The sequence below is a fragment of the Homalodisca vitripennis genome, chromosome 1 (assembly GCF_021130785.1).
Source record: "Homalodisca vitripennis isolate AUS2020 chromosome 1, UT_GWSS_2.1, whole genome shotgun sequence".
In the NCBI taxonomy this organism is placed as follows: domain Eukaryota; kingdom Metazoa; phylum Arthropoda; class Insecta; order Hemiptera; family Cicadellidae; genus Homalodisca; species Homalodisca vitripennis.
The window spans coordinates 238,620,505-238,640,205 of NC_060207.1; the positions used below are offsets into that span (position 1 = coordinate 238,620,505).

Consider the following 19,701-nt stretch of genomic DNA (forward strand, 5'->3'; position numbering starts at 1 on the left):
CAAAGGCATATGTTTGAGATGAGTAATAGCCATTGGAAGAAATCGCCATTCGAATTTCGGTGCAAAATTGCATGATTTTTTAATTATTGAATAGCTCAAAAGATTACCTAAAGTCAAGGGGAGGAATCATAAATTTGGAGTATGTTAGCTCTTTAGTGATAATAAAAAAGGATGTAATAAATAAATCCTAGGATAATTTAAAAACGGAAGCAGGTATATTTTAGGATTATATTAGTTCAGCATTTATGGAAAAACGGTAATTTATATTTTTCCTTATATCCAGACCAGTTTGTAAATTTAAACCGTTTCAAACTGAACAGTTTGAGTTCAGATTTTCGGCATTGTGTTCTCGTAATAGAGACCTTTAAGGTACTACTTGACATATGCTCCCGTTTGAGATTTTATTTTGATTACTTGGTGGGCTGTCCCCTGATGAGAAAGGAAACATTCATATACCGTATTGATGTGCAGGTTTAATGCTTTATCTCCAATTGTGTAACACAAGACGTACAGGCTTACCCATACAGTCTGACTTGGTTATTGACTATAGTAGTCAATAGTTTCGTAGAGTATTACATTGTTATACTCATGTTAGCAAATTATTCATTACACTACAGTTTTATTGGCTGAGCGTTAGCGAAGCCTATCACTCGTGGTGCTTTAAAATGTAATTTATTTATATTTTTCTGTCTGTCCAAACGATATTTTGGAAGCGAAACGTGATTTTAACGTGTGACATTTTATTCATAGAGTAAAAATAATGAGATAATAGGGTTGAGAGTCAGTTTTAAAAATCTGAGAACAGATTTGATTGCAGCGTACTCTTGCAGTATGGTACCTTCGTTAACATGTACATTATTCATAGAGTAAAAAGAATGAGATAATAGGGTTGAGAGTCAGTTTTAAAAATCTGAGAACAGATTTGATTGCAGCGTACTCTTGCAGTGTAGTACCTTCGTTAACATCTACATTATTCAAAGAGTAAAAAGAATGAGATAATAGGGTTGAGAGTCAGTTTTAAAAATCTGAGAACAGATTTGATTGCAGCGTACTCTTGCAGTGTAGTACCTTCGTTAACATCTACATTATTCAAAGAGTAAAAAGAATGAGATAATAGGGTTGAGAGTCAGTTTTAAAAATCTGAGGACAGATTTGATTGCAGCGTACTCTTGCAGTGTAGTACCTTCGTTAACATCTACATTATTCAAAGAGTAAAAAGAATGAGATAATAGGGTTGAGAGTCAGTTTTAAAAATCTGAGAACAGATTTGATTGCAGCGTACTCTTGCAGTGTAGTACCTTCGTTAACATCTACATTATTCAAAGAGTAAAAAGAATGAGATAATAGGGTTGAGAGTCAGTTTTAAAAATCTGAGAACAGATTTGATTGCAGCGTACTCTTGCAGTGTAGTACCTTCGTTAACATCTACATTATTCAAAGAGTAAAAAGAATGAGATAATAGGGTTGAGAGTCAGTTTTAAAAATCTGGGAACAGATTTGATTGCAGCGTACTCTTGCAGTGTAGTACCTTCGTTAACATGTACATTGTTCATAGAGTAAAAAGAATGTGATAATAGCGTTGAGAGTCAGTTTTAAAAATCTGAGAACAGATTTGATTTCAGCGTACTCTTGCAGTGTAGTAGTACCATCGTTAACATGTACATTATTCATAGAGTAAAAAGAATGTGATAATAGCGTTGAGAGTCAGTTTTAAAAATCTGGGAACAGATTTGATTTCAGCGTACTCTTGCAGTGTAGTACCATCGTTAACATGTACATTGTTCATAGAGTAAAAAGAATGAGATAATAGGGTTGAGAGTCAGTTTTAAAAATCTGGGAACAGATTTGATTTCAGCGTACTCTTGCAGTGTAGTACCATCGTTAACATGTACATTGTTCATAGAGTAAAAAGAATGAGATAATAGGGTTGAGAGTCAGTTTTAAAAATCTGGGAACAGATTTGATTTCAGCGTACTCTTGCAGTGTAGTACCATCGTTAACATGTACATTGTTCATAGAGTAAAAAGAATGAGATAATAGGGTTGAGAGTCAGTTTTAAAAATCTGGGAACAGATTTGATTTCAGCGTACTCTTGCAGTATAGTATCTTCGTTAACATGTACATTATTCATAGAGTAAAAAGAATGAGATAATAGGGTTGAGAGTCAGTTTTAAAAATCTGAGAACAGATTTGATTTCAGCGTACTCTTGCAGTGTAGTATCTTCGTTAACATGTACATTATTCATAGAGTAAAAAGAATGAGATAATAGGGTTGAGAGTCAGTTTTAAAAATCTGGGAACAGATTTGATTGCAGCGTACTCTTGCAGTGTAGTATCATCGTTAACATGTACATTATTCATAGAGTAAAAAGAATGAGATAATAGGGTTGAGAGTCAGTTTTAAAAATCTGGGAACAGATTTGATTTCAGCGTACTCTTGCAGTATAGTACCATCGTTAACATGTACATTATTCATAGAGTAAAAAGAATGAGATAATAGGGTTGAGAGTCAGTTTTAAAAATCTGGGAACAGATTTGATTTCAGCGTACTCTTGCAGTGTAGTACCATCGTTAACATGTACATTATTCATAGAGTAAAAAGAATGAGATAATAGGGTTGAGAGTCAGTTTTAAAAATCTGGGAACAGATTTGATTTCAGCGTACTCTTGCAGTGTAGTACCTTCGTTAACATGTACATTGTTCATAGAGTAAAAAGAATGTGATAATAGGGTTGAGAGTCAGTTTTAAAAATCTGGGAACAGATTTGATTGCAGCGTACTCTTGCAGTGTAGTACCATCGTTAACATGTACATTATTCATAGAGTAAAAAGAATGAGATAATAGGGTTGAGAGTCAGTTTTAAAAATCTGGGAACAGATTTGATTGCAGCGTACTCTTGCAGTGTAGTACCATCGTTAACATGTACATTATTCATAGAGTAAAAAGAATGAGATAATAGGGTTGAGAGTCAGTTTTAAAAATCTGGGAACAGATTTGATTGCAGCGTACTCTTGCAGTGTAGTACCATCGTTAACATGTACATTATTCATAGAGTAAAAAGAATGAGATAATAGGGTTGAGAGTCAGTTTTAAAAATCTGGGAACAGATTTGATTGCAGCGTACTCTTGCAGTGTAGTACCATCGTTAACATGTACATTATTCATAGAGTAAAAAGAATGAGATAATAGGGTTGAGAGTCAGTTTTAAAAATCTGGGAACAGATTTGATTGCAGCGTACTCTTGCAGTGTAGTACCATCGTTAACATGTACATTATTCATAGAGTAAAAAGAATGAGATAATAGGGTTGAGAGTCAGTTTTAAAAATCTGGGAACAGATTTGATTTCAGCGTACTCTTGCAGTGTAGTACCTTTGTTAACATGTACATTGTTCATAGAGTAAAAAGAATGAGATAATAGGGTTGAGAGTCAGTTTTAAAAATCTGGGAACAGATTTGATTTCAGCGTACTCTTGCAGTGTAGTACCATCGTTAACATGTACATTATTCATAGAGTAAAAAGAATGAGATAATAGGGTTGAGAGTCAGTTTTAAAAATCTGGGAACAGATTTGATTGCAGCGTACTCTTGCAGTGTAGTACCATCGTTAACATGTACATTATTCATAGAGTAAAAAGAATGAGATAATAGGGTTGAGAGTCAGTTTTAAAAATCTGGGAACAGATTTGATTGCAGCGTACTCTTGCAGTATAGTATCTTCGTTAACATGTACATTATTCATAGAGTAAAAAGAATGAGATAATAGGGTTGAGAGTCAGTTTTAAAAATCTGAGAACAGATTTGATTGCAGCGTACTCTTGCAGTATAGTACCTTCGTTAACATGTACATTATTCATAGAGTAAAAAGAAAAATGACAGAGTGAATGTCAATGTTAAAACACTACGTTCGGTTAACAGCAAGGAAAGTAAAGAACAAAACAAAAAAATTGGAGACGTTAGTAACAATTTTTGCATAACTTTTAGCAAGAACTTAGCCAAGAAAATATTTTTTCGGGTGGTCCAGACAACTGATATTTTCCCGTAGTGGACAGAGAGTAAGACCCCATTTTGTTCCTTCAAGAGTTCTTGATCTGTTTCTTTGTTGAGAACAATCTTTCAGCTGTACATGTCAGTAAAACTGAATTATTTAAGTAATAATAATAGTTTAATACAAAATTAATTAAAAAATTGAAAATTTGGAGGGGTCCGAACCCCTTGAAACCTCTCGTTGACTAAGTCCCTTAATTTTAGGTAGATTTCATAGAAATCTGTCTATTTCAACCACCCTCATGACGGTATTTTTTGAAGATTCTTTGCACATTCTCCGGTAATTATGCACCCACCCGAAACCATGATAATCCAATTATATATATATATATATATATATATATATATATATATATATATATATATATGCATGGGGCTATGCAATTTTATAGTTGTTTATTTTCGATATCTCTTAAGGTTTGAATATGACAGCCGTTCAAAATTTGGAACGAAATTATTAATATCAGTTATGCAACGTAGAACTAACCCACAGGTTTTAGAATTCCAAGGTCATTTGCAATAATGTTTGTTTTTACGTGGATTGTGATATTTTAGAGTTTCCAGGTTGTTGCCTTAGAAATGTTTTCAGTAATATTTTGGAGATGGTGAATAGCATAATTTCTAACTAATATAACCTCCTAAGGCCTGGCGTACTTTTAAAAGGACATTAATTTGTACTTAAGTAAAACCCAAGTTCAATGTACACCTTTAAGTCACTAAGACCCAATGTCCTGCAAGAAGGACAACATTTTGTACTCAAGTAAAACCCAGGGAAATTTTGAACTTTGGAATAAGTTTTTTTTTAATAATTTCTTATTCAATAACCTACTTAGACACTATAAAAACAATATGTAACAGTATATTTGATATATTTATACAATTTTGTATAGTCCTTTTAAAAGTACACCGGGTTTTCATTGGGTAAAATACAGGTAGTGAAATCAAGAGACATTATTTTTTTTAAACTTACCTTTATTTCATTTTAGTTTTAATCAAACAGTTAATACTCAATTTAGTTAAAAAAGGCTTAATATTTTTTTAAAATTAAAATATGGTTCCTGTTTCTTTGTGCTATTAAAAATAATGGACCTTACACTTGTACACGTCTCTGATGTTTTCTTTAAACACATAGTTACACTAGTTGTTTATAAGTTAAAAAGGGCTTAACATTGTTGAAAGTTAAAAAAAAACAATTCCTTTGTGCTACTAAACATAAAATGGACCTTACATTTGGTACACATTACCGATGTTTTCTTTGAACATTTGGAGTTTTTGCATCTCTGCTGTACTCCTGGCGTAATTTCAGGTAAGTGGTTCCCATGTGTCCTAAATCTCACACTTGGAAGTTCCTTGGGATTTCTTCCAGGTGTAACCTCTTCATCTGTGAGGTACTCTGAATCTTCACTGTCACTAAGAATAGAGTTTTGGATTCAATTAAATACTCTCCGTAATCCATCTTGTACTTTCTTAGTTGTGCCACTTTTTTAATGGTATGTTTGACTTGATCTTGTCTTCTCGGTAGCAAAGCCAGGAATTGGATATGGCTAAATCAAACAGGTGCATTATTATTCTAGTGGTCCACTTTCCTTGTCCGTTGTCTGGAAGAACAATATGATAGCATACGGTCTGACATATCAACACCTCCCATATGTGTATTGTACGCCTTTATCACTTGAGGCTGAGGCACTGTAATTTACTTTTTTCTGTCTTTGACCACCTACGAACCATCCAATAGATCTATTACTGGTTGGTTTTGGATGTCCCTCCCCAAATTAGTAATCTTGGTCATCATCCTCCGAAACATCCATGTCGGAGTCATCAAGCTGGTTGATGGTGTTCATAATTTCTGCATTGTTTACTGGAACAATTAAAATTATGTTATCCATGGCTGTAAAACAGTTTTTTGTAACTTTAAATAAGAGCGAAAACTTCATAGGGCCTAAATGTTCATCCTTTTTTGAAATTAAATTAACTAAATAAATGTGTAAAACAGGTAAATTTATTCAAAATTGTCTATTTTCCTAAAAAGTGTCAACAATTACAGGAAACACATCTATATGAAATGTGTAGTCCACTTAAGCCTGGTGTCCTTAAATTAGGACAATCCACTTTTAGATAAAAACAGTTTAAAACCCAATGTACTTTTATAAGGACACATCTTTTTAATGATAAAAACCAGTCTTTTTTCCAGTAGATTTTCAATGAGTTTTCAATTTTTATATACTAGCTATATATATTAATACTGCATGTTTTCTAATGAGAAAATATTAACAATCAATATTTTTTAATACTTACAATGATGTTGAAAATAAAGCCTCCGCTTCCTTGGTGAAGCCATCTTTCTGGAGGTTATGTTTAATGGCTAAACTAGCCAGCTAACTGAACACACATGTGATGACTGACAACCTAAAAAAAACAACAAGTCAGCAGAGTTGCCAACATCTAACATACAAATATTTCCTTCTTGGTAAAAAAATTCCCTAAAACTCTGTCCTTCTAAACGGACATTAGGTTTTAACTTGAAAAATGTGGAAAAATCCCTGGGTCTTACCGAAGTAGAAATATTTGTACTTTTAAAAGAACATCAGGTTTTTGCTTAAACATTTTAATTTTTCCCTTGGGTCTTAGGAGGATAAACTAAGACAGCACTCATACATCGCTTGGATAAGTTCGTTTGTTGGTCTCAAGCAATAAAGGTTTCAAGATGGCAGTCAGTTGTATTACGTTGTGTAAAACCTTTATTTATGTTTGGTTGAGTCTTAGAATAGCCAATCATCACCTGAGGGATGGAAACATTTCATTTCTATATAGCTGTCAGTAGACTACGGTGTCTCGAAAACAAAATGACCTTGTTTGCATGAAGCTTGTTTCTATATAGATATACCAAGTTCGATGATGGTGCATGCCACTCCACTACATTTGGCTGAGCGTTAGCTAATATTTTTAAGTTGGTTTTACGGGTAACCATGATGGCAACGAGAAAATATAAAATAACTAATTTTGTAAAAAAGCTGATTGCCGTCATATGAGATTTTAACATGTGAGAATTTACGTAACACGTTAGCTTATTTATACAATAAAAGGGAAAAATTATTGTTCAAACGTTGGTAACTGGACTGCATTTCAGCTTACGTTGTAGCCAACCTACCTGAGTGGAAAATGTGAATACAGGGGCGGATTAAGGGTGCCTATTGGGGGGAGGCTTAGCATACCGGGGGATCTGGGTTGGAACACCCCTGATATTTTAAAATTTAGACACCAATATAAAAGATTTATATGATTTCGAAATATAATTAGTTTTTTTGCTACTGTAATATACGTACGCTACATCTCGTATTAATGAAATTATTTCCTTATTAAATTATAAATTTTCCGAAAAAACCCCTTGTAAATATTATATTAGATAAATTAATCTAAACATTCAGAGACATTTTTTAAATAGTGTAATAACAACATGAGTCGACGTTTCACCAGCGCAAAGTTTTAAGAGGGTAGAAAGGTTTATAAACTATTAGAAGCAGAACTACTTCCCCTTTCGAACATGTCTTGTGGATGTTAAAAAGTCACCTTAAAAAGTCTTATAAAGTAGATATGAGAGTTCAAAATAGTATAAATGAATTGAACGTGACGGGTTTTTCTATCAAGGTACAACTGTACCATTCAAAAATAAACAAATAAATACTATAGGGCCTATTTACAAATAAGATAAGAAAGGTACGGCAGAAAATTTTTAGACAGAGAAAATCGACAAATATATATTATGTTAAAGTAACGGTAGAAATAATATAGTGTTAATGGTATTAAGTCATTAGGGTCACTAATGAAATGTCATTGTAAAACTTTTTTTCGTAGGTCAAGGCTTACTACCCTTCAACCACAGCACAACCAGCGCTGCTGTGGTACAGAATGCAACCACGCCTGACAGCTGCGGTGCACCGACTCAAGATCGAGAAAGTTTTTACCGGTACACAGATCAGGTCGGTGCAACCACAACATAAGCCAAGGAAACTTTCATTTCATCTAAATTCTTCTTTAAAATTTGTTGATCCGTTACAGTATATTGTTATTACTTATAATAACAACATTTGGAAAAATTCAAACCAATTATATTACACTATATTTTATAAATAACATATTTATAGGTACCGGGTGTCTTAAAAGTCCCCTCCCCCCATATTAACTTTCTTATGAATAGAGATGGAGTGATTTACTTTGGGGGATGTTTATATGACCAACTGAGGAGGTTTCGACGTAAGAAAATTTTTTACTCCCCTCCCCCCAAATGGGGTATTTCGGGGATAAGTCAAAATGTTTAGTACAGTCATTTTCAGTCCAGTTACTGTGTCAAAGTTATCTGAATATGTCTCACATACTAACTGGTAAACAATAAGAGATGACATGGCAAAACCAACTATTGGTATACCTAGGACTTCCTAATGGGCTTCGTTCAGACAAAACCAAACCTAATACATGGTATGTTAATCATGGTTGTTGATTCTTGTAATGACTTGTTTTATGATTTTAAATTTTCGAAATATTTACTGAGTGAATGTGTTATCTGCCTTACAATAATTTTGAATGTAATTTAAACTGGTGGTTTTATAAAAAATTCATACTTTAATTGGCCACCAAATTTGATATAGTAGGCTAACATTAAGAGACCACTAGATTGCGCCATCCTTCTTCTTTTTATAATATCTTTAAAAGATGGGGTCACTTGCTGGGGGGTTCCTATTTAAACATTTTGACACCCGGTACTGGACTACAAACAGCCTACGTTAAATGAAATTTAGCGATTGCAATTTACCGCTCCTAGCAGATAACCAGTAACGTTGGCATTGCACGAACATCGGTATAAAATACCAACTTTAAATCAAATGTTATTTCCAAACCATCATATTTTCATGATTTGATATCCACCTGCAATTTTTACGGAGTTACAAAATAAATGTTAATCAGTCATTCATTGCTTACTACCTACTCCAGACTTTGGCCTTTCTGCTACAATTAGGCCTTACCCTAATTGGCGGCAAAGGTTCTAACATAGAACCTTTGCCGCAAAAGGGTTTAACAAATAAACAAACACACACACATTTTGGTAAGTAGCATTAAGACGTGTGGGGAAATGAATCTATTAAAGGTAACATGGACTATTTTTACCCTCTATTACGTCACCATAAATACTCCTCCAAAGATTCCATTTTATAAATCCAAATAAGGAAGTCATCCGGAATTGCTTATTTTTGTACAAGAATTTATACGAGTTTAATTTTTTATTTTCAATCCGGCTGTATGATTAAATAAAATTGGTACTTATGTCTGATAATTCAATTTGTTTTATAAAATTGTTTTGAATGACTGCTTTTTTGTGGTCGATTTTTAATCGCCAGTTTAAACAAGTAAAGAACTGAACGCTGAAACACTAGTTGTTCATTAAATATTTAATTTAAAACACGATAATATAATTAAGTTATATTAATTAATTGATTGCATTTCATTTGTTATCGCCTTCGCAACACAATGTGATTCATTAACTTCGTTTCTAGCAATAAATGTTTTTCGTAACTAATCTAAGTTTCATTAATTTATTATAAAAGGCCGCTATTTTAATATTCTTTACACATATTTTGCTTGGTTTGCAAAATACAATCAGACCATCAACACAATAACCGGTATTTTAGTTATGTTACCGAAGAAGTACCGTGGACCCAAATGTTAAAGTGGCTTGCTGACTGATACATGACAAATGCGTTAGAAAGCTGTCTGCATCGGAAATTAAGGCCGGCCGCATATAGATGTCAATGTTTTGACACAAAAACAGTTTCAAAACAAAGGTTTCGGCCGGTTTACCATCTATACACAAGTCGAAACGTTTTAGTTCGAAACTTACCTACAATATTTCGATACACATTATCCGTTGCACTGTGGTCACCGGCAGGGACGTAGCCAACGAGGGGGTTCAAGGGATCCGGACCCCCCACAATTTTTAAATTTTTTAAGCAAACGAGTATTAGTATTAAAATAATTCAGTATTACTGGCATGTACTGCTGAAAGATCGTCCTCAACATATAACGGCTCAAGAACTTTTAAGAAACAAAATGGGGAACAGGCGGTTGAATCAAGGCCGCACTATACACCAGGCCGGAGCCATCCAGCTGTGACGTCACAGTAGCAGCCGTACAGTACGCGCGCTGAAGGTTCGGCCCTGTCGTTGCCCTACTAACCAAATAAAAACATTGACTCTCCAATGATCCGTCACGGACGGCAATGTTTAATTCTCGCTCGACAATCAACTTACGGTTAGACCAACTTCCTGTACAAATAAAATTCTGAAATTTCGCAGATCTATTTTCCTGTTTATGCCAATGCTAATGGATGTATTAAGTTTCAATGTTTTATTACTTTTCTTCAATAAAATATATATTTTAAAATTAACTGAGCCAAAATTGTGGTACAAAAAAGTTTGTATGTGAGGATTTTTTTTATTATTTGGTCAGGAAACTTTCACCAGCGGGAAAGTTTTTCTGAATGAACTGATGTTAATTTTAGATTTAACTTTTTTCAGATACATAGTTTAGGTTAGCGGTAACTTAGTCTGAAGTGGAATGTATCACCGACACCGCTGCCCTACAGTTTATGGCCTATTCACGTAAATGCAACACGGCAATACCATTTGAAAGTTTAACATTGAATCACTTTGCAATAGTTTATTTCTGAAAAAAAAAAAAAAAAAAAAAAAAAAAAAAAAAAAAAAAAAAAAAAACACTTTAGGCCATAGTGGTGATCTGTGATAAACTAAAAGTTTAAACTTTAATGAAATTATGTTGAATTTCATTGTATTATATTCGAATAGAAAATGTTTTGGGGTGTATTGTTTATACACTAATTTTATGACAGATGAATGAATACGAAACACTGATGTATAAAGAATCCTGAGAACAGGGACAATAAATATTCAGACTGCAGCGGGCCAAACATTGGCGGATGTCTGCAGAACAGTTGTTATATCGGGTAATCCACCCGTCCCCCGCCAAAGTCCGCTCGGTTGACTCGGAGCCGAACCTTCAGCGCGCGCGTACTGTACCGGCTTGGAGCGGCCGTTACACTCAATGCAAAATACGCAACTTACAACCTGTCATTTGATAGCTTAAGACCTGGAGTAAAATTATGTATGGTATATCAAATTAAAGCTTACATCATCCTCTTTACATCTGTGGCAATATTGTCTTATTTCGGCATGTATAAAAATAATAAAATTGATTTGAAGGACGTGTACTCAAATTAGAACATTTCACTTCACGCTGATTATAAAGCTACTTGATGGCTTAAACTATCAAAAGACTTATTAATTTGTTTCAATATTTGGAAGTTGGGGTATAAATGAAGATTAAAAGTGAGTTCAAAAACTTATTTTAATTTATAAAAGTATGCTTATTTTGAGTAGGTAGTCACAATATTAGTTGCAAAGGTAAAAATGACATATTAGTAAAACGGTGTATGTAGGTATCATCAGATATTACAAAGAATTATAAATACCAAATAAACATAAACAATACTTATTGCTTGCTAAAATAAAATTTTACAAATTCAATTTTGTTTAGTGTTTTATACATTTTAGTTTGAACTTAACTTACAATCTTTTCTCTTTTTGTTAGATTTTGTTATTACACTAGAATTCGTTTCAGACTGTTTTCTTTTCATTGAATCAGTTGCTGATCTGGAATAATTATTCAAAAGAATATTAAAAAATTAATTTTACTGTAAGTCTACTTTTTTCTACATTACAACCGTTACACTTTTCATTCTTATTTAACGCCACAAATTCTAAGATAGTCTGTTTTAATACTGCTCTCTGATTATTTCTCAGAAGAAATTTACTTTCATATCTATCAGATAAACAAACTTTAAAAGATATAACAATAACCTGCATAATGAAATCAGAGGGGTATTTCAAGGCACCCCTATCAATTAAGTTAAAGTAAACATTATCCTTCCGTAAAGGACCGATAGAACAATTTGAGTCAGAACCCGGGGTTAACAATTCCTTACACGATTTACATGGTATATTCTTTAAAATAATGTGGCTTATATAACCACCAATATATACTAAACATAACATATCATTCTCTGTAACTTAACTTATCATTCAGATCTACTTGAAACTCGTCAAAAACTGGATTAACGATTTCTTTTTCACATTTCTCTAAATTATCGTTCTGAGAGAGTATATCTGATATACATATTTCAGAATGTTGTGCAGAGTATAATTTAATGAGACAATATTTTCAACTTTTTTTCAGATTGAATTACCTGATTTACTGAAATGTTATAGCAGGCCCCACTCATTTGCCAAAATTGGCCAAAACGTGCTTCCAAACTATCTGTTTGAAATTTTCCTAGTAAGATGTAGGACAGTTTTAGGTTCTTAGTTAAGAATTCGACTATTTCTAACAGAGTTTTTGTCGTAGGCTATGTGCGGCTTGTCTTAGCTGATGCGGCCGGCCACTGCGATGACGTGGCGCGCTAAGTGGAGGGGGTGACTCCGGCCTGGTGTATAGTGCGGCCTTGGTTGAATGCACTTGCCTTGCTTTCTATCCACTTCGGCAAAATATCAGTCGCCTTGACTCCTCCCTCTAAAATTTTTTCTTGACTGTTTTTGGCCATAATCGTCCGGCTTGTGGCTACAGTTTCGAATTCTTTCGTCTTGATGCGTAATACAGACAGCTGACACCTATTGTCGCAAACCTTGCTTCAACACCCATGTTTTGACCAGTGTGTGGATACCCCGCGTGGTTTCAGTGTTCACTGTTCACGCAACGACAGAGCGACACGATGCGAGTCAAACTGTTCGATCTGTGAGCTGCCGGCCTACGAAGAGAGGGTAACTAGAGATATTATAAAATAAGGAGGCTCCATTTACGAGTACCCTTCACAGTTACCTACAGAACGCCACCGTAATTAACGTAATCAATTATTGGCTCTTAACCCTGTAACCGCTACGCCCGAGATATGCCGTGCCCGAGTTTACTAGCTTTCACATTATTAGCGGTTGAAAAGACTATGTCCAAATATTACAAAAAAGAGTAGGCCCTAGTACAAATTTGTCTAAACGTTTATGGTGGTGACACAATAGTCATTCTTTTACTATGTGGAGATATTTGCTAAATTGATGTTGCGGTGATTTCGTCAACCAATCCAGGTGCTAACCTCAAACCGTTATCATTCTCTGCAAATACTAATTGCATTGTTGTTTATATGTTTTGGAATAGATTGCAACTGAGCTTGTTATGTACTTACTTATATATGTGTCTTTCCATCTGATATAAATTCAGAAGGGAACCTTTTCCGACCGGTTTCAATGCAGGTATCTTTGGCTGCACTCTTGTTCCTCATGCCGACTCTGATACAAAAACTGTTTAAGGAAACTTACAGTTTCCAACTCTTGTTTTGATATTGTCACTTCAAGTGGTTAAATTGTGCACATCCCAAATTCAATTCTAAAAATGTTCTTTTCCTTCAATCAATTCGAAACTCATAGAGCTCTTCTTTAGTGAATACGCCATGTTTGTCTCTTCCTTTACCAAGTATAATCTTCAATCATACCAAATTCTAAAAGCACCAAGATCTCCCGCATTTACAGTAAATAAATTCGAATCCTTTCTGACAACTGTTTTCCATCTAATGGCTGTTTCCATATGTTGTTCATTTGACATCGTTATATTTTACAAAAGGTATGTTATATGGTGCCTTTTGTAACATATACTGATTGGAAAACATATTACTCGTACAACAATGTAATTCTAACATCAAAGTCCCTGGTTCACAACAAATATTTCAAACTCACTGTGGAGAGCCAACTGCAGTCAGAAAGAATTAAATCGGAAATACTAATAATACATATCTGCTTGAACAGGGGAATTGAAGGGGGAGGGGATATATCCTTATTGGATGTAGCTTATTCAATCAATGAAGATTGATAGCGTTCAATATGCCTTCTTTATGGCAAGTTATTATATTTGTGACAATTTGACATTTTTCATTTGTTAGTACACAAATATATATATATATATATATATATATATATATATATATATATATATATAGTAAACAAGTAGAAGAGGATGTATATTATGGACAGTTTTGGTTTATTCTGACAAGTGAATCTCTGTTACGATGTCATCGTCACGTCTTTATAGTTCTTTCATGCTCTAACTATTCTTACACTCGCTTTGATTGTTATAAATTCTACCTAACTCAAGACCTTATCTACTTTCTTCTTCATATGTTGTGAATTTGATTTGATGAACTGTTTTAACCATATCTAGTAATGAGTCAGTTGTCAATTGCATTTCACAAACTAGAGCAAGCTCTGATCTGAACTTCATCTCATTTAATCTGTTGACTGGACACAAGTGGGTTGAAAAAATATCCCTAATAAATGTATCATGATCCAACATGTTTTCTATGCTAATAAAACTTTATTTCCAGACACTTCCAGTCTTGGGGCTGTTTTCACAGGTCTACATTATATAACTATTAATATTGTAGTTTTTATTACTTCAGGATAGGATAGGACAAAATAATTACAAGGAGCAAGTATAAATCAAAGAACAACGTTGCAACTGGCTGTACAACTCCATTTGTCAGGACTTAAACTACATGGAAAAAGAAGGTCAATTTCAGTGGATAAAATCATTTAATACCGTAATTCATAAATTTCATTTCTTCATTCCTCTTCAAATACAATAACCATATTTCAGTTATTTTAGGGTATTTTGTACTAGAAAATTATAAAAAAATAATGAAGCTGTTAGTAGTAATAATTATCTCCGGCCATAACTGCTGGTACTGTAGCCGGGGGCTGGAGGGTACAGATTCTGTTGTCCGTACCCCTTACTACGTTGACCACTTGGATTGCCTTGACTACTAGAGTAACTGCTTTGACCACTAGAGTAGCTGCCTTGATTATTTGAGTAACCACCTTGACCACTTGAGTAGCCACCGCGACTACTCGAGTAGCCACCCTGACCACTAGAGTAGCCACCGCGACTACTCGAGTAGCCTCCAGATCCACCTCCTCGATTGCTACTGGTGTAGGTCACAGCACCTCCGTACTTGCTACTGCCGCGACCACTACTATAACTGCTCTGACCTGAAAAATTTGTCAATGTATATTAAAAATTGTACTACAACAAATACTTTTAAAACTACTGTAGTGTAATTAGACCTTTAACTTTTAGTTCCGAGATGAGGAAAACAGTCCAAGAAGTTGTTACTAAATGTTTAATTTAGTAGTAGAAAGCTCTATTATTAATCACCCAATTAATTAGATACAGACTGGTGTTGAATTGACTTACTTCTGTTATCACCACCTCTGCCACCCCTACTACTCTGACTGGTAGACCAGGAGCCCCCTTCATTTGTTTGACCCCCACCACTGCTCCTATCACTGCCATCACTAAACCGGATATGGGTACCACTCCCTCCACTGCTCCAACTGTCTCTGCCCGACGACGGAGAGTTGTAACTTCCTCTGGACGAGTTGGAACTGTTAAACCCACCCTACGAAAAAGATCGTTCATTAGAAATACTACACACGTAATAAATAAAATTAGCAATATAAAAGTGTTTGGTGCACTTTTACCTTAATTGCTGTATAATATGTAGAACAATAACAATAGAACAGTTTACACCGTTAAAGAGAACATCATTAATTATAGTAAAGATGGTTATATATATATTTAAGTGGAACACTTACCGAATTCCTCTGGAAAGGCTGGTATCGCCCATCTCTGTTGCCACGGTTACGGCTGGGGCTGGAACAAGTACATTTTGTTAACAAAAAATTAAATGTTAAATGTCTTTATTGTACTACCTAAAACTGTACAATTGGCAAAGGTTACAATTACTTCCTCTGTTACACCCAACCATAACCACCTAACCATATAAAAGTTGAAGTTAAAATTACATAATCAAAAACAATACAAGATGAATAATACAATATGGGAATATATAAAATTTGCTTTATTACAATTTAATAAATTTAGTGTCCACCCACCCATCTCACACAAATTATTGCCATCAGCACACAAACCATCAACCCTTATGGGACCCGAAACATATACAAGGTGTAACAAAAAGATTGGGCTGACTATGCATTTTGATTTGTGTGTGATTCTAAGCTAAACATAAAGAATACCTTTTTTCCAATTTTCACTTTGTTAAGCCGCTAGCTGCTATTTTGTATTTTTATTAACAAATTATTATCTCTAAAACTAGTAAAACTAAAGAAACCAAATTTGGCACATAGGTTTTGGGAGAAAAAAATAGTTGTTATTTTTTTAATATTAAAAAAATGGAGTCTGTTGAAAATTTTAAAAGATATTCTTCATTTTTAGCTTATAATCACACCCAGAATCTGAAAATACATAGCCAACCCAACCTTTTTGCTGCACCCTGTATAACTTAACAGCTCGGAACCAGATTGCAGCCTGAAACCAGAGTGCATCCCGAAACCAGAGTGCATCCCGAAACCAGAGTGCATCCCGAAACCAGAGTGCATCCCGAAACCAGAGTGCATCCCGAAACCAGAGTGCATCCCGAAACCAGAGTGCATCCCGAAACCAGAGTGCATCCACCAAGAGTCCTGATATCATCAGGAAAATTATTCCAAAGTCAGCAAGCAGACAGAATGAAGGAATTGTTAAAAATGGAGGTTTTATTAATGGGATTTGATAGTAAAGAAGGCACCCCGAGTATTACAAGAGGTTATAGAAGATATGAAAGATAAACATTCTGATAGATATAATGGTAGACCATTATGCAAAATCGAATGCAGCATCGTGAGTGTGTGAAATTGATGAAGCTTATCAAACTTCACCAGCGATAGTTATTCAAAGAAAAGTTTAATATGCTCTCAGTATCTTAGATTGAATATAAAGTGAATACAATAATTTTATGCACACTGTAATCTACATGAGAGCTCTCCTGTCATATCTTTTACAACAAAGCTGCAGTGAGAAAAAACTAGTTTCAACTAGCACCATCTTCATGTTCAATGGCTGAAAATGAGGAAATGTTTGGGACTGTGAATGCTAACAAACACTGAATTACAAGTTTTAATTAAATTATCAGCCAATGTGAGGAATAGCCTATTAATTTTGTCACTATATGGTATGGATCATCCATTCAATAGCTTGGAATAAGTCGATTTATTCTAAGCTCCCAGAAACACTTCACTGTTTTGGGAAGCAGATACAATATTGCATACTGACCCTTGGTAATCATCCTGCCTGTAAGGTTGTCCTGTAACAAACAAAACATACATGATTAAAAAATAATGAAATTACATATAGTGTAACAACATTTGTTGTACAATAATGAGCCATTATTTCATATAATTTTTGAAATGCTAAACTATTAAAAATAAAAAAAAAATATATGACATATTAGAGCATAAAAATATAAATGATACTTTCTTCTCATTACTGACCCTAATTCATATATAACTGATTAAACATATGTACTAATGTACTGTTTACTGTTTAATCACCTACCACCAGAAATTAAATATGTACCTCAATTAACACGTTTTACATCAAAATTAAAGAATTTAAAAATTGAAATAGTTTCTAATGATTTTTCTGATTTTTTTATGTTCACGAACTGTTGTTGGTTTTAATGTGTTTGTTATAACCTAATAAATAAGCTAAACAAAAAAAATTGACTCTTATATCTTTAATTTTAAGTTAGACTAGTGACGCCATTCTTTTGTATATCCTGTACAAAAAAGATTTAATTTGCTATACTATAATTAAGCTCCACTTTTACAAAACATTAACAATTTTCCGTAGGACGATTATATGAATGATTCTAGAATGTCGAGTGTTACAGATTGTAACACGATATAGCACGTATGTTAGTAGTGGAAGTTCCTGGAACATTCCTAACATAACTTGATAATTTTGCAACAACAGTGGCTAAAACCTAAAGTCACGTGACGCAAAAACAAAGAGAGTGCCACGCTGCTGTGAGAGAGCCGGATTGGCGGCAAATCTGTTATTGTGGCGATATCAACGCAATTAGAGAGGCGGTGGCCGGCGTCGTTGCCTGGCAACACGTCCCGTTGCCACGGCAACAACGGCAACCACTCGAGCCGGCCCTCGCCATCTGCCCCTGGTAAACAGTTTTGTCTCTGACTGCGGACCTCGTTGTTACCTATCGTCTCTTCAGAACATATGACTAACAGATCAATAGAATTGTATTATTTTATCGTATATGTGTGTCAACGTAGGTAGATGGAACACAAAACACAAGAGAGAAACCTTACCCCAAGTATAAAAAAACTTGTTTTAATGCAATTATATGAAAAAGTGAGCATTGTTTTATGGCAACCAAACGCCCTTTCTTATTAAGTCGTAAATATAATAATACATATATGAAAGACCTCTATTCAGACCGGGGTTTTCGGACAATTTTAGCGGGGCCCGAGAAGGGCCCCGTAACACATCTATTTGCAATGACCTCGTCGACGGACAAGATATCTTAATAAATGTAACGCTATTATAGCCTCAATTTGTAATATCTTTCGTCACAATTTCGAATAAACTGTGACCTTACTTTTGATTTAACAATCTCGATCGTGTTTATTTACGTTGTGCGTTCAAGCGGAAATGTCAATATTAGTTCTTGCGATGAAACAACAAATACAGGTACCTCAACACTTGCGTCCGGTCTGACCCGATAAACCATAACTGCAATGTCGACAGAAAAGACGAATTGTCTTCAATTGAGAACAAGAATAAAATTAAAAAAGCACGTATTTGAAAGATTTCTTTTATAACAATTAATATCGGTTAACTAATAAAATAATTACTGTACATGTTTAGAATTCACCAAATTAATTTAAAACAATGCTTAAAATGGTACGACCAATCAGATTTTGTCAGTACTAATTGTTATCCACATATATCGAATCTCGCCATCATTAGTAAAACAATAAGATGTTGTCGATGGGATAACTGTGGGGGGAGGGGTGACGACATGACGGGGCCCGCCAACGCCTGAGTACGGTCCTGTATATAGGCCACATTTTGATGTTGTATTCGTATTAAAACAAAATGATGCCATAACTGCTAAATATGTGCACACATATCAACGCACTCCTCTATAAGCTATGACTGCCATAACAGAACTAGTTTACAAAGCGTGTATTCGGGAAACATCCCTCCTAAAACAAACGTTATTTAAATGAGGTTTAGAAAATGTGTTTATATTTGCGACACTGATTTTTTACAACCCAGTTCTAGTTATTGTTTGGGTAGAATCTAGATGATTCGGTAATTTGTAAAACAACTGATTGTAGGTATTTACATCTAACAGTTTTGATGTTCGCATTTCGTCGATATGGTAGGATAAAGTACGTAGATTCTCTATATTAGACATGTTTTTTACTGCATTATTTTACCGGCCACTAGGTTAAAGATTGATGTGAATAAGCGTCATTCTATTTGCATTTTTAATTATATTTTACAATATATTTCCCTCGACATTGTCTATCATTATAAAATAATAAAACAACAAAGACGAAACTAATAAAAAAATAAAAAGGTTTTGTAAAAATATTATTAGCTAAAAATGTTTTGACAAATTTAA

General features: G+C 34.2%; 1 protein-coding gene across 1 annotated transcript in view; it reads right to left on the reverse strand.

Annotated features, from left to right (window-relative positions):
- Positions 1-14,782: 14,782 nt before the first annotated feature.
- Positions 14,783-19,701, reverse strand: part of LOC124353206 (5'-3' exoribonuclease 2 homolog) — a 70,157-nt gene continuing 65,238 nt past the window's right edge. The window contains exons 19-22 of the mRNA XM_046803101.1: positions 17,322-17,352; positions 15,806-15,863; positions 15,405-15,609; positions 14,783-15,199 (exon numbers count right to left, since the gene is read on the reverse strand). Of these exons, the coding sequence (XP_046659057.1) occupies positions 14,871-15,199; positions 15,405-15,609; positions 15,806-15,863; positions 17,322-17,352 (623 nt within the window). The 3' untranslated portion in view covers positions 14,783-14,870. The remainder of the gene's footprint in view (positions 15,200-15,404; positions 15,610-15,805; positions 15,864-17,321; positions 17,353-19,701) is intronic.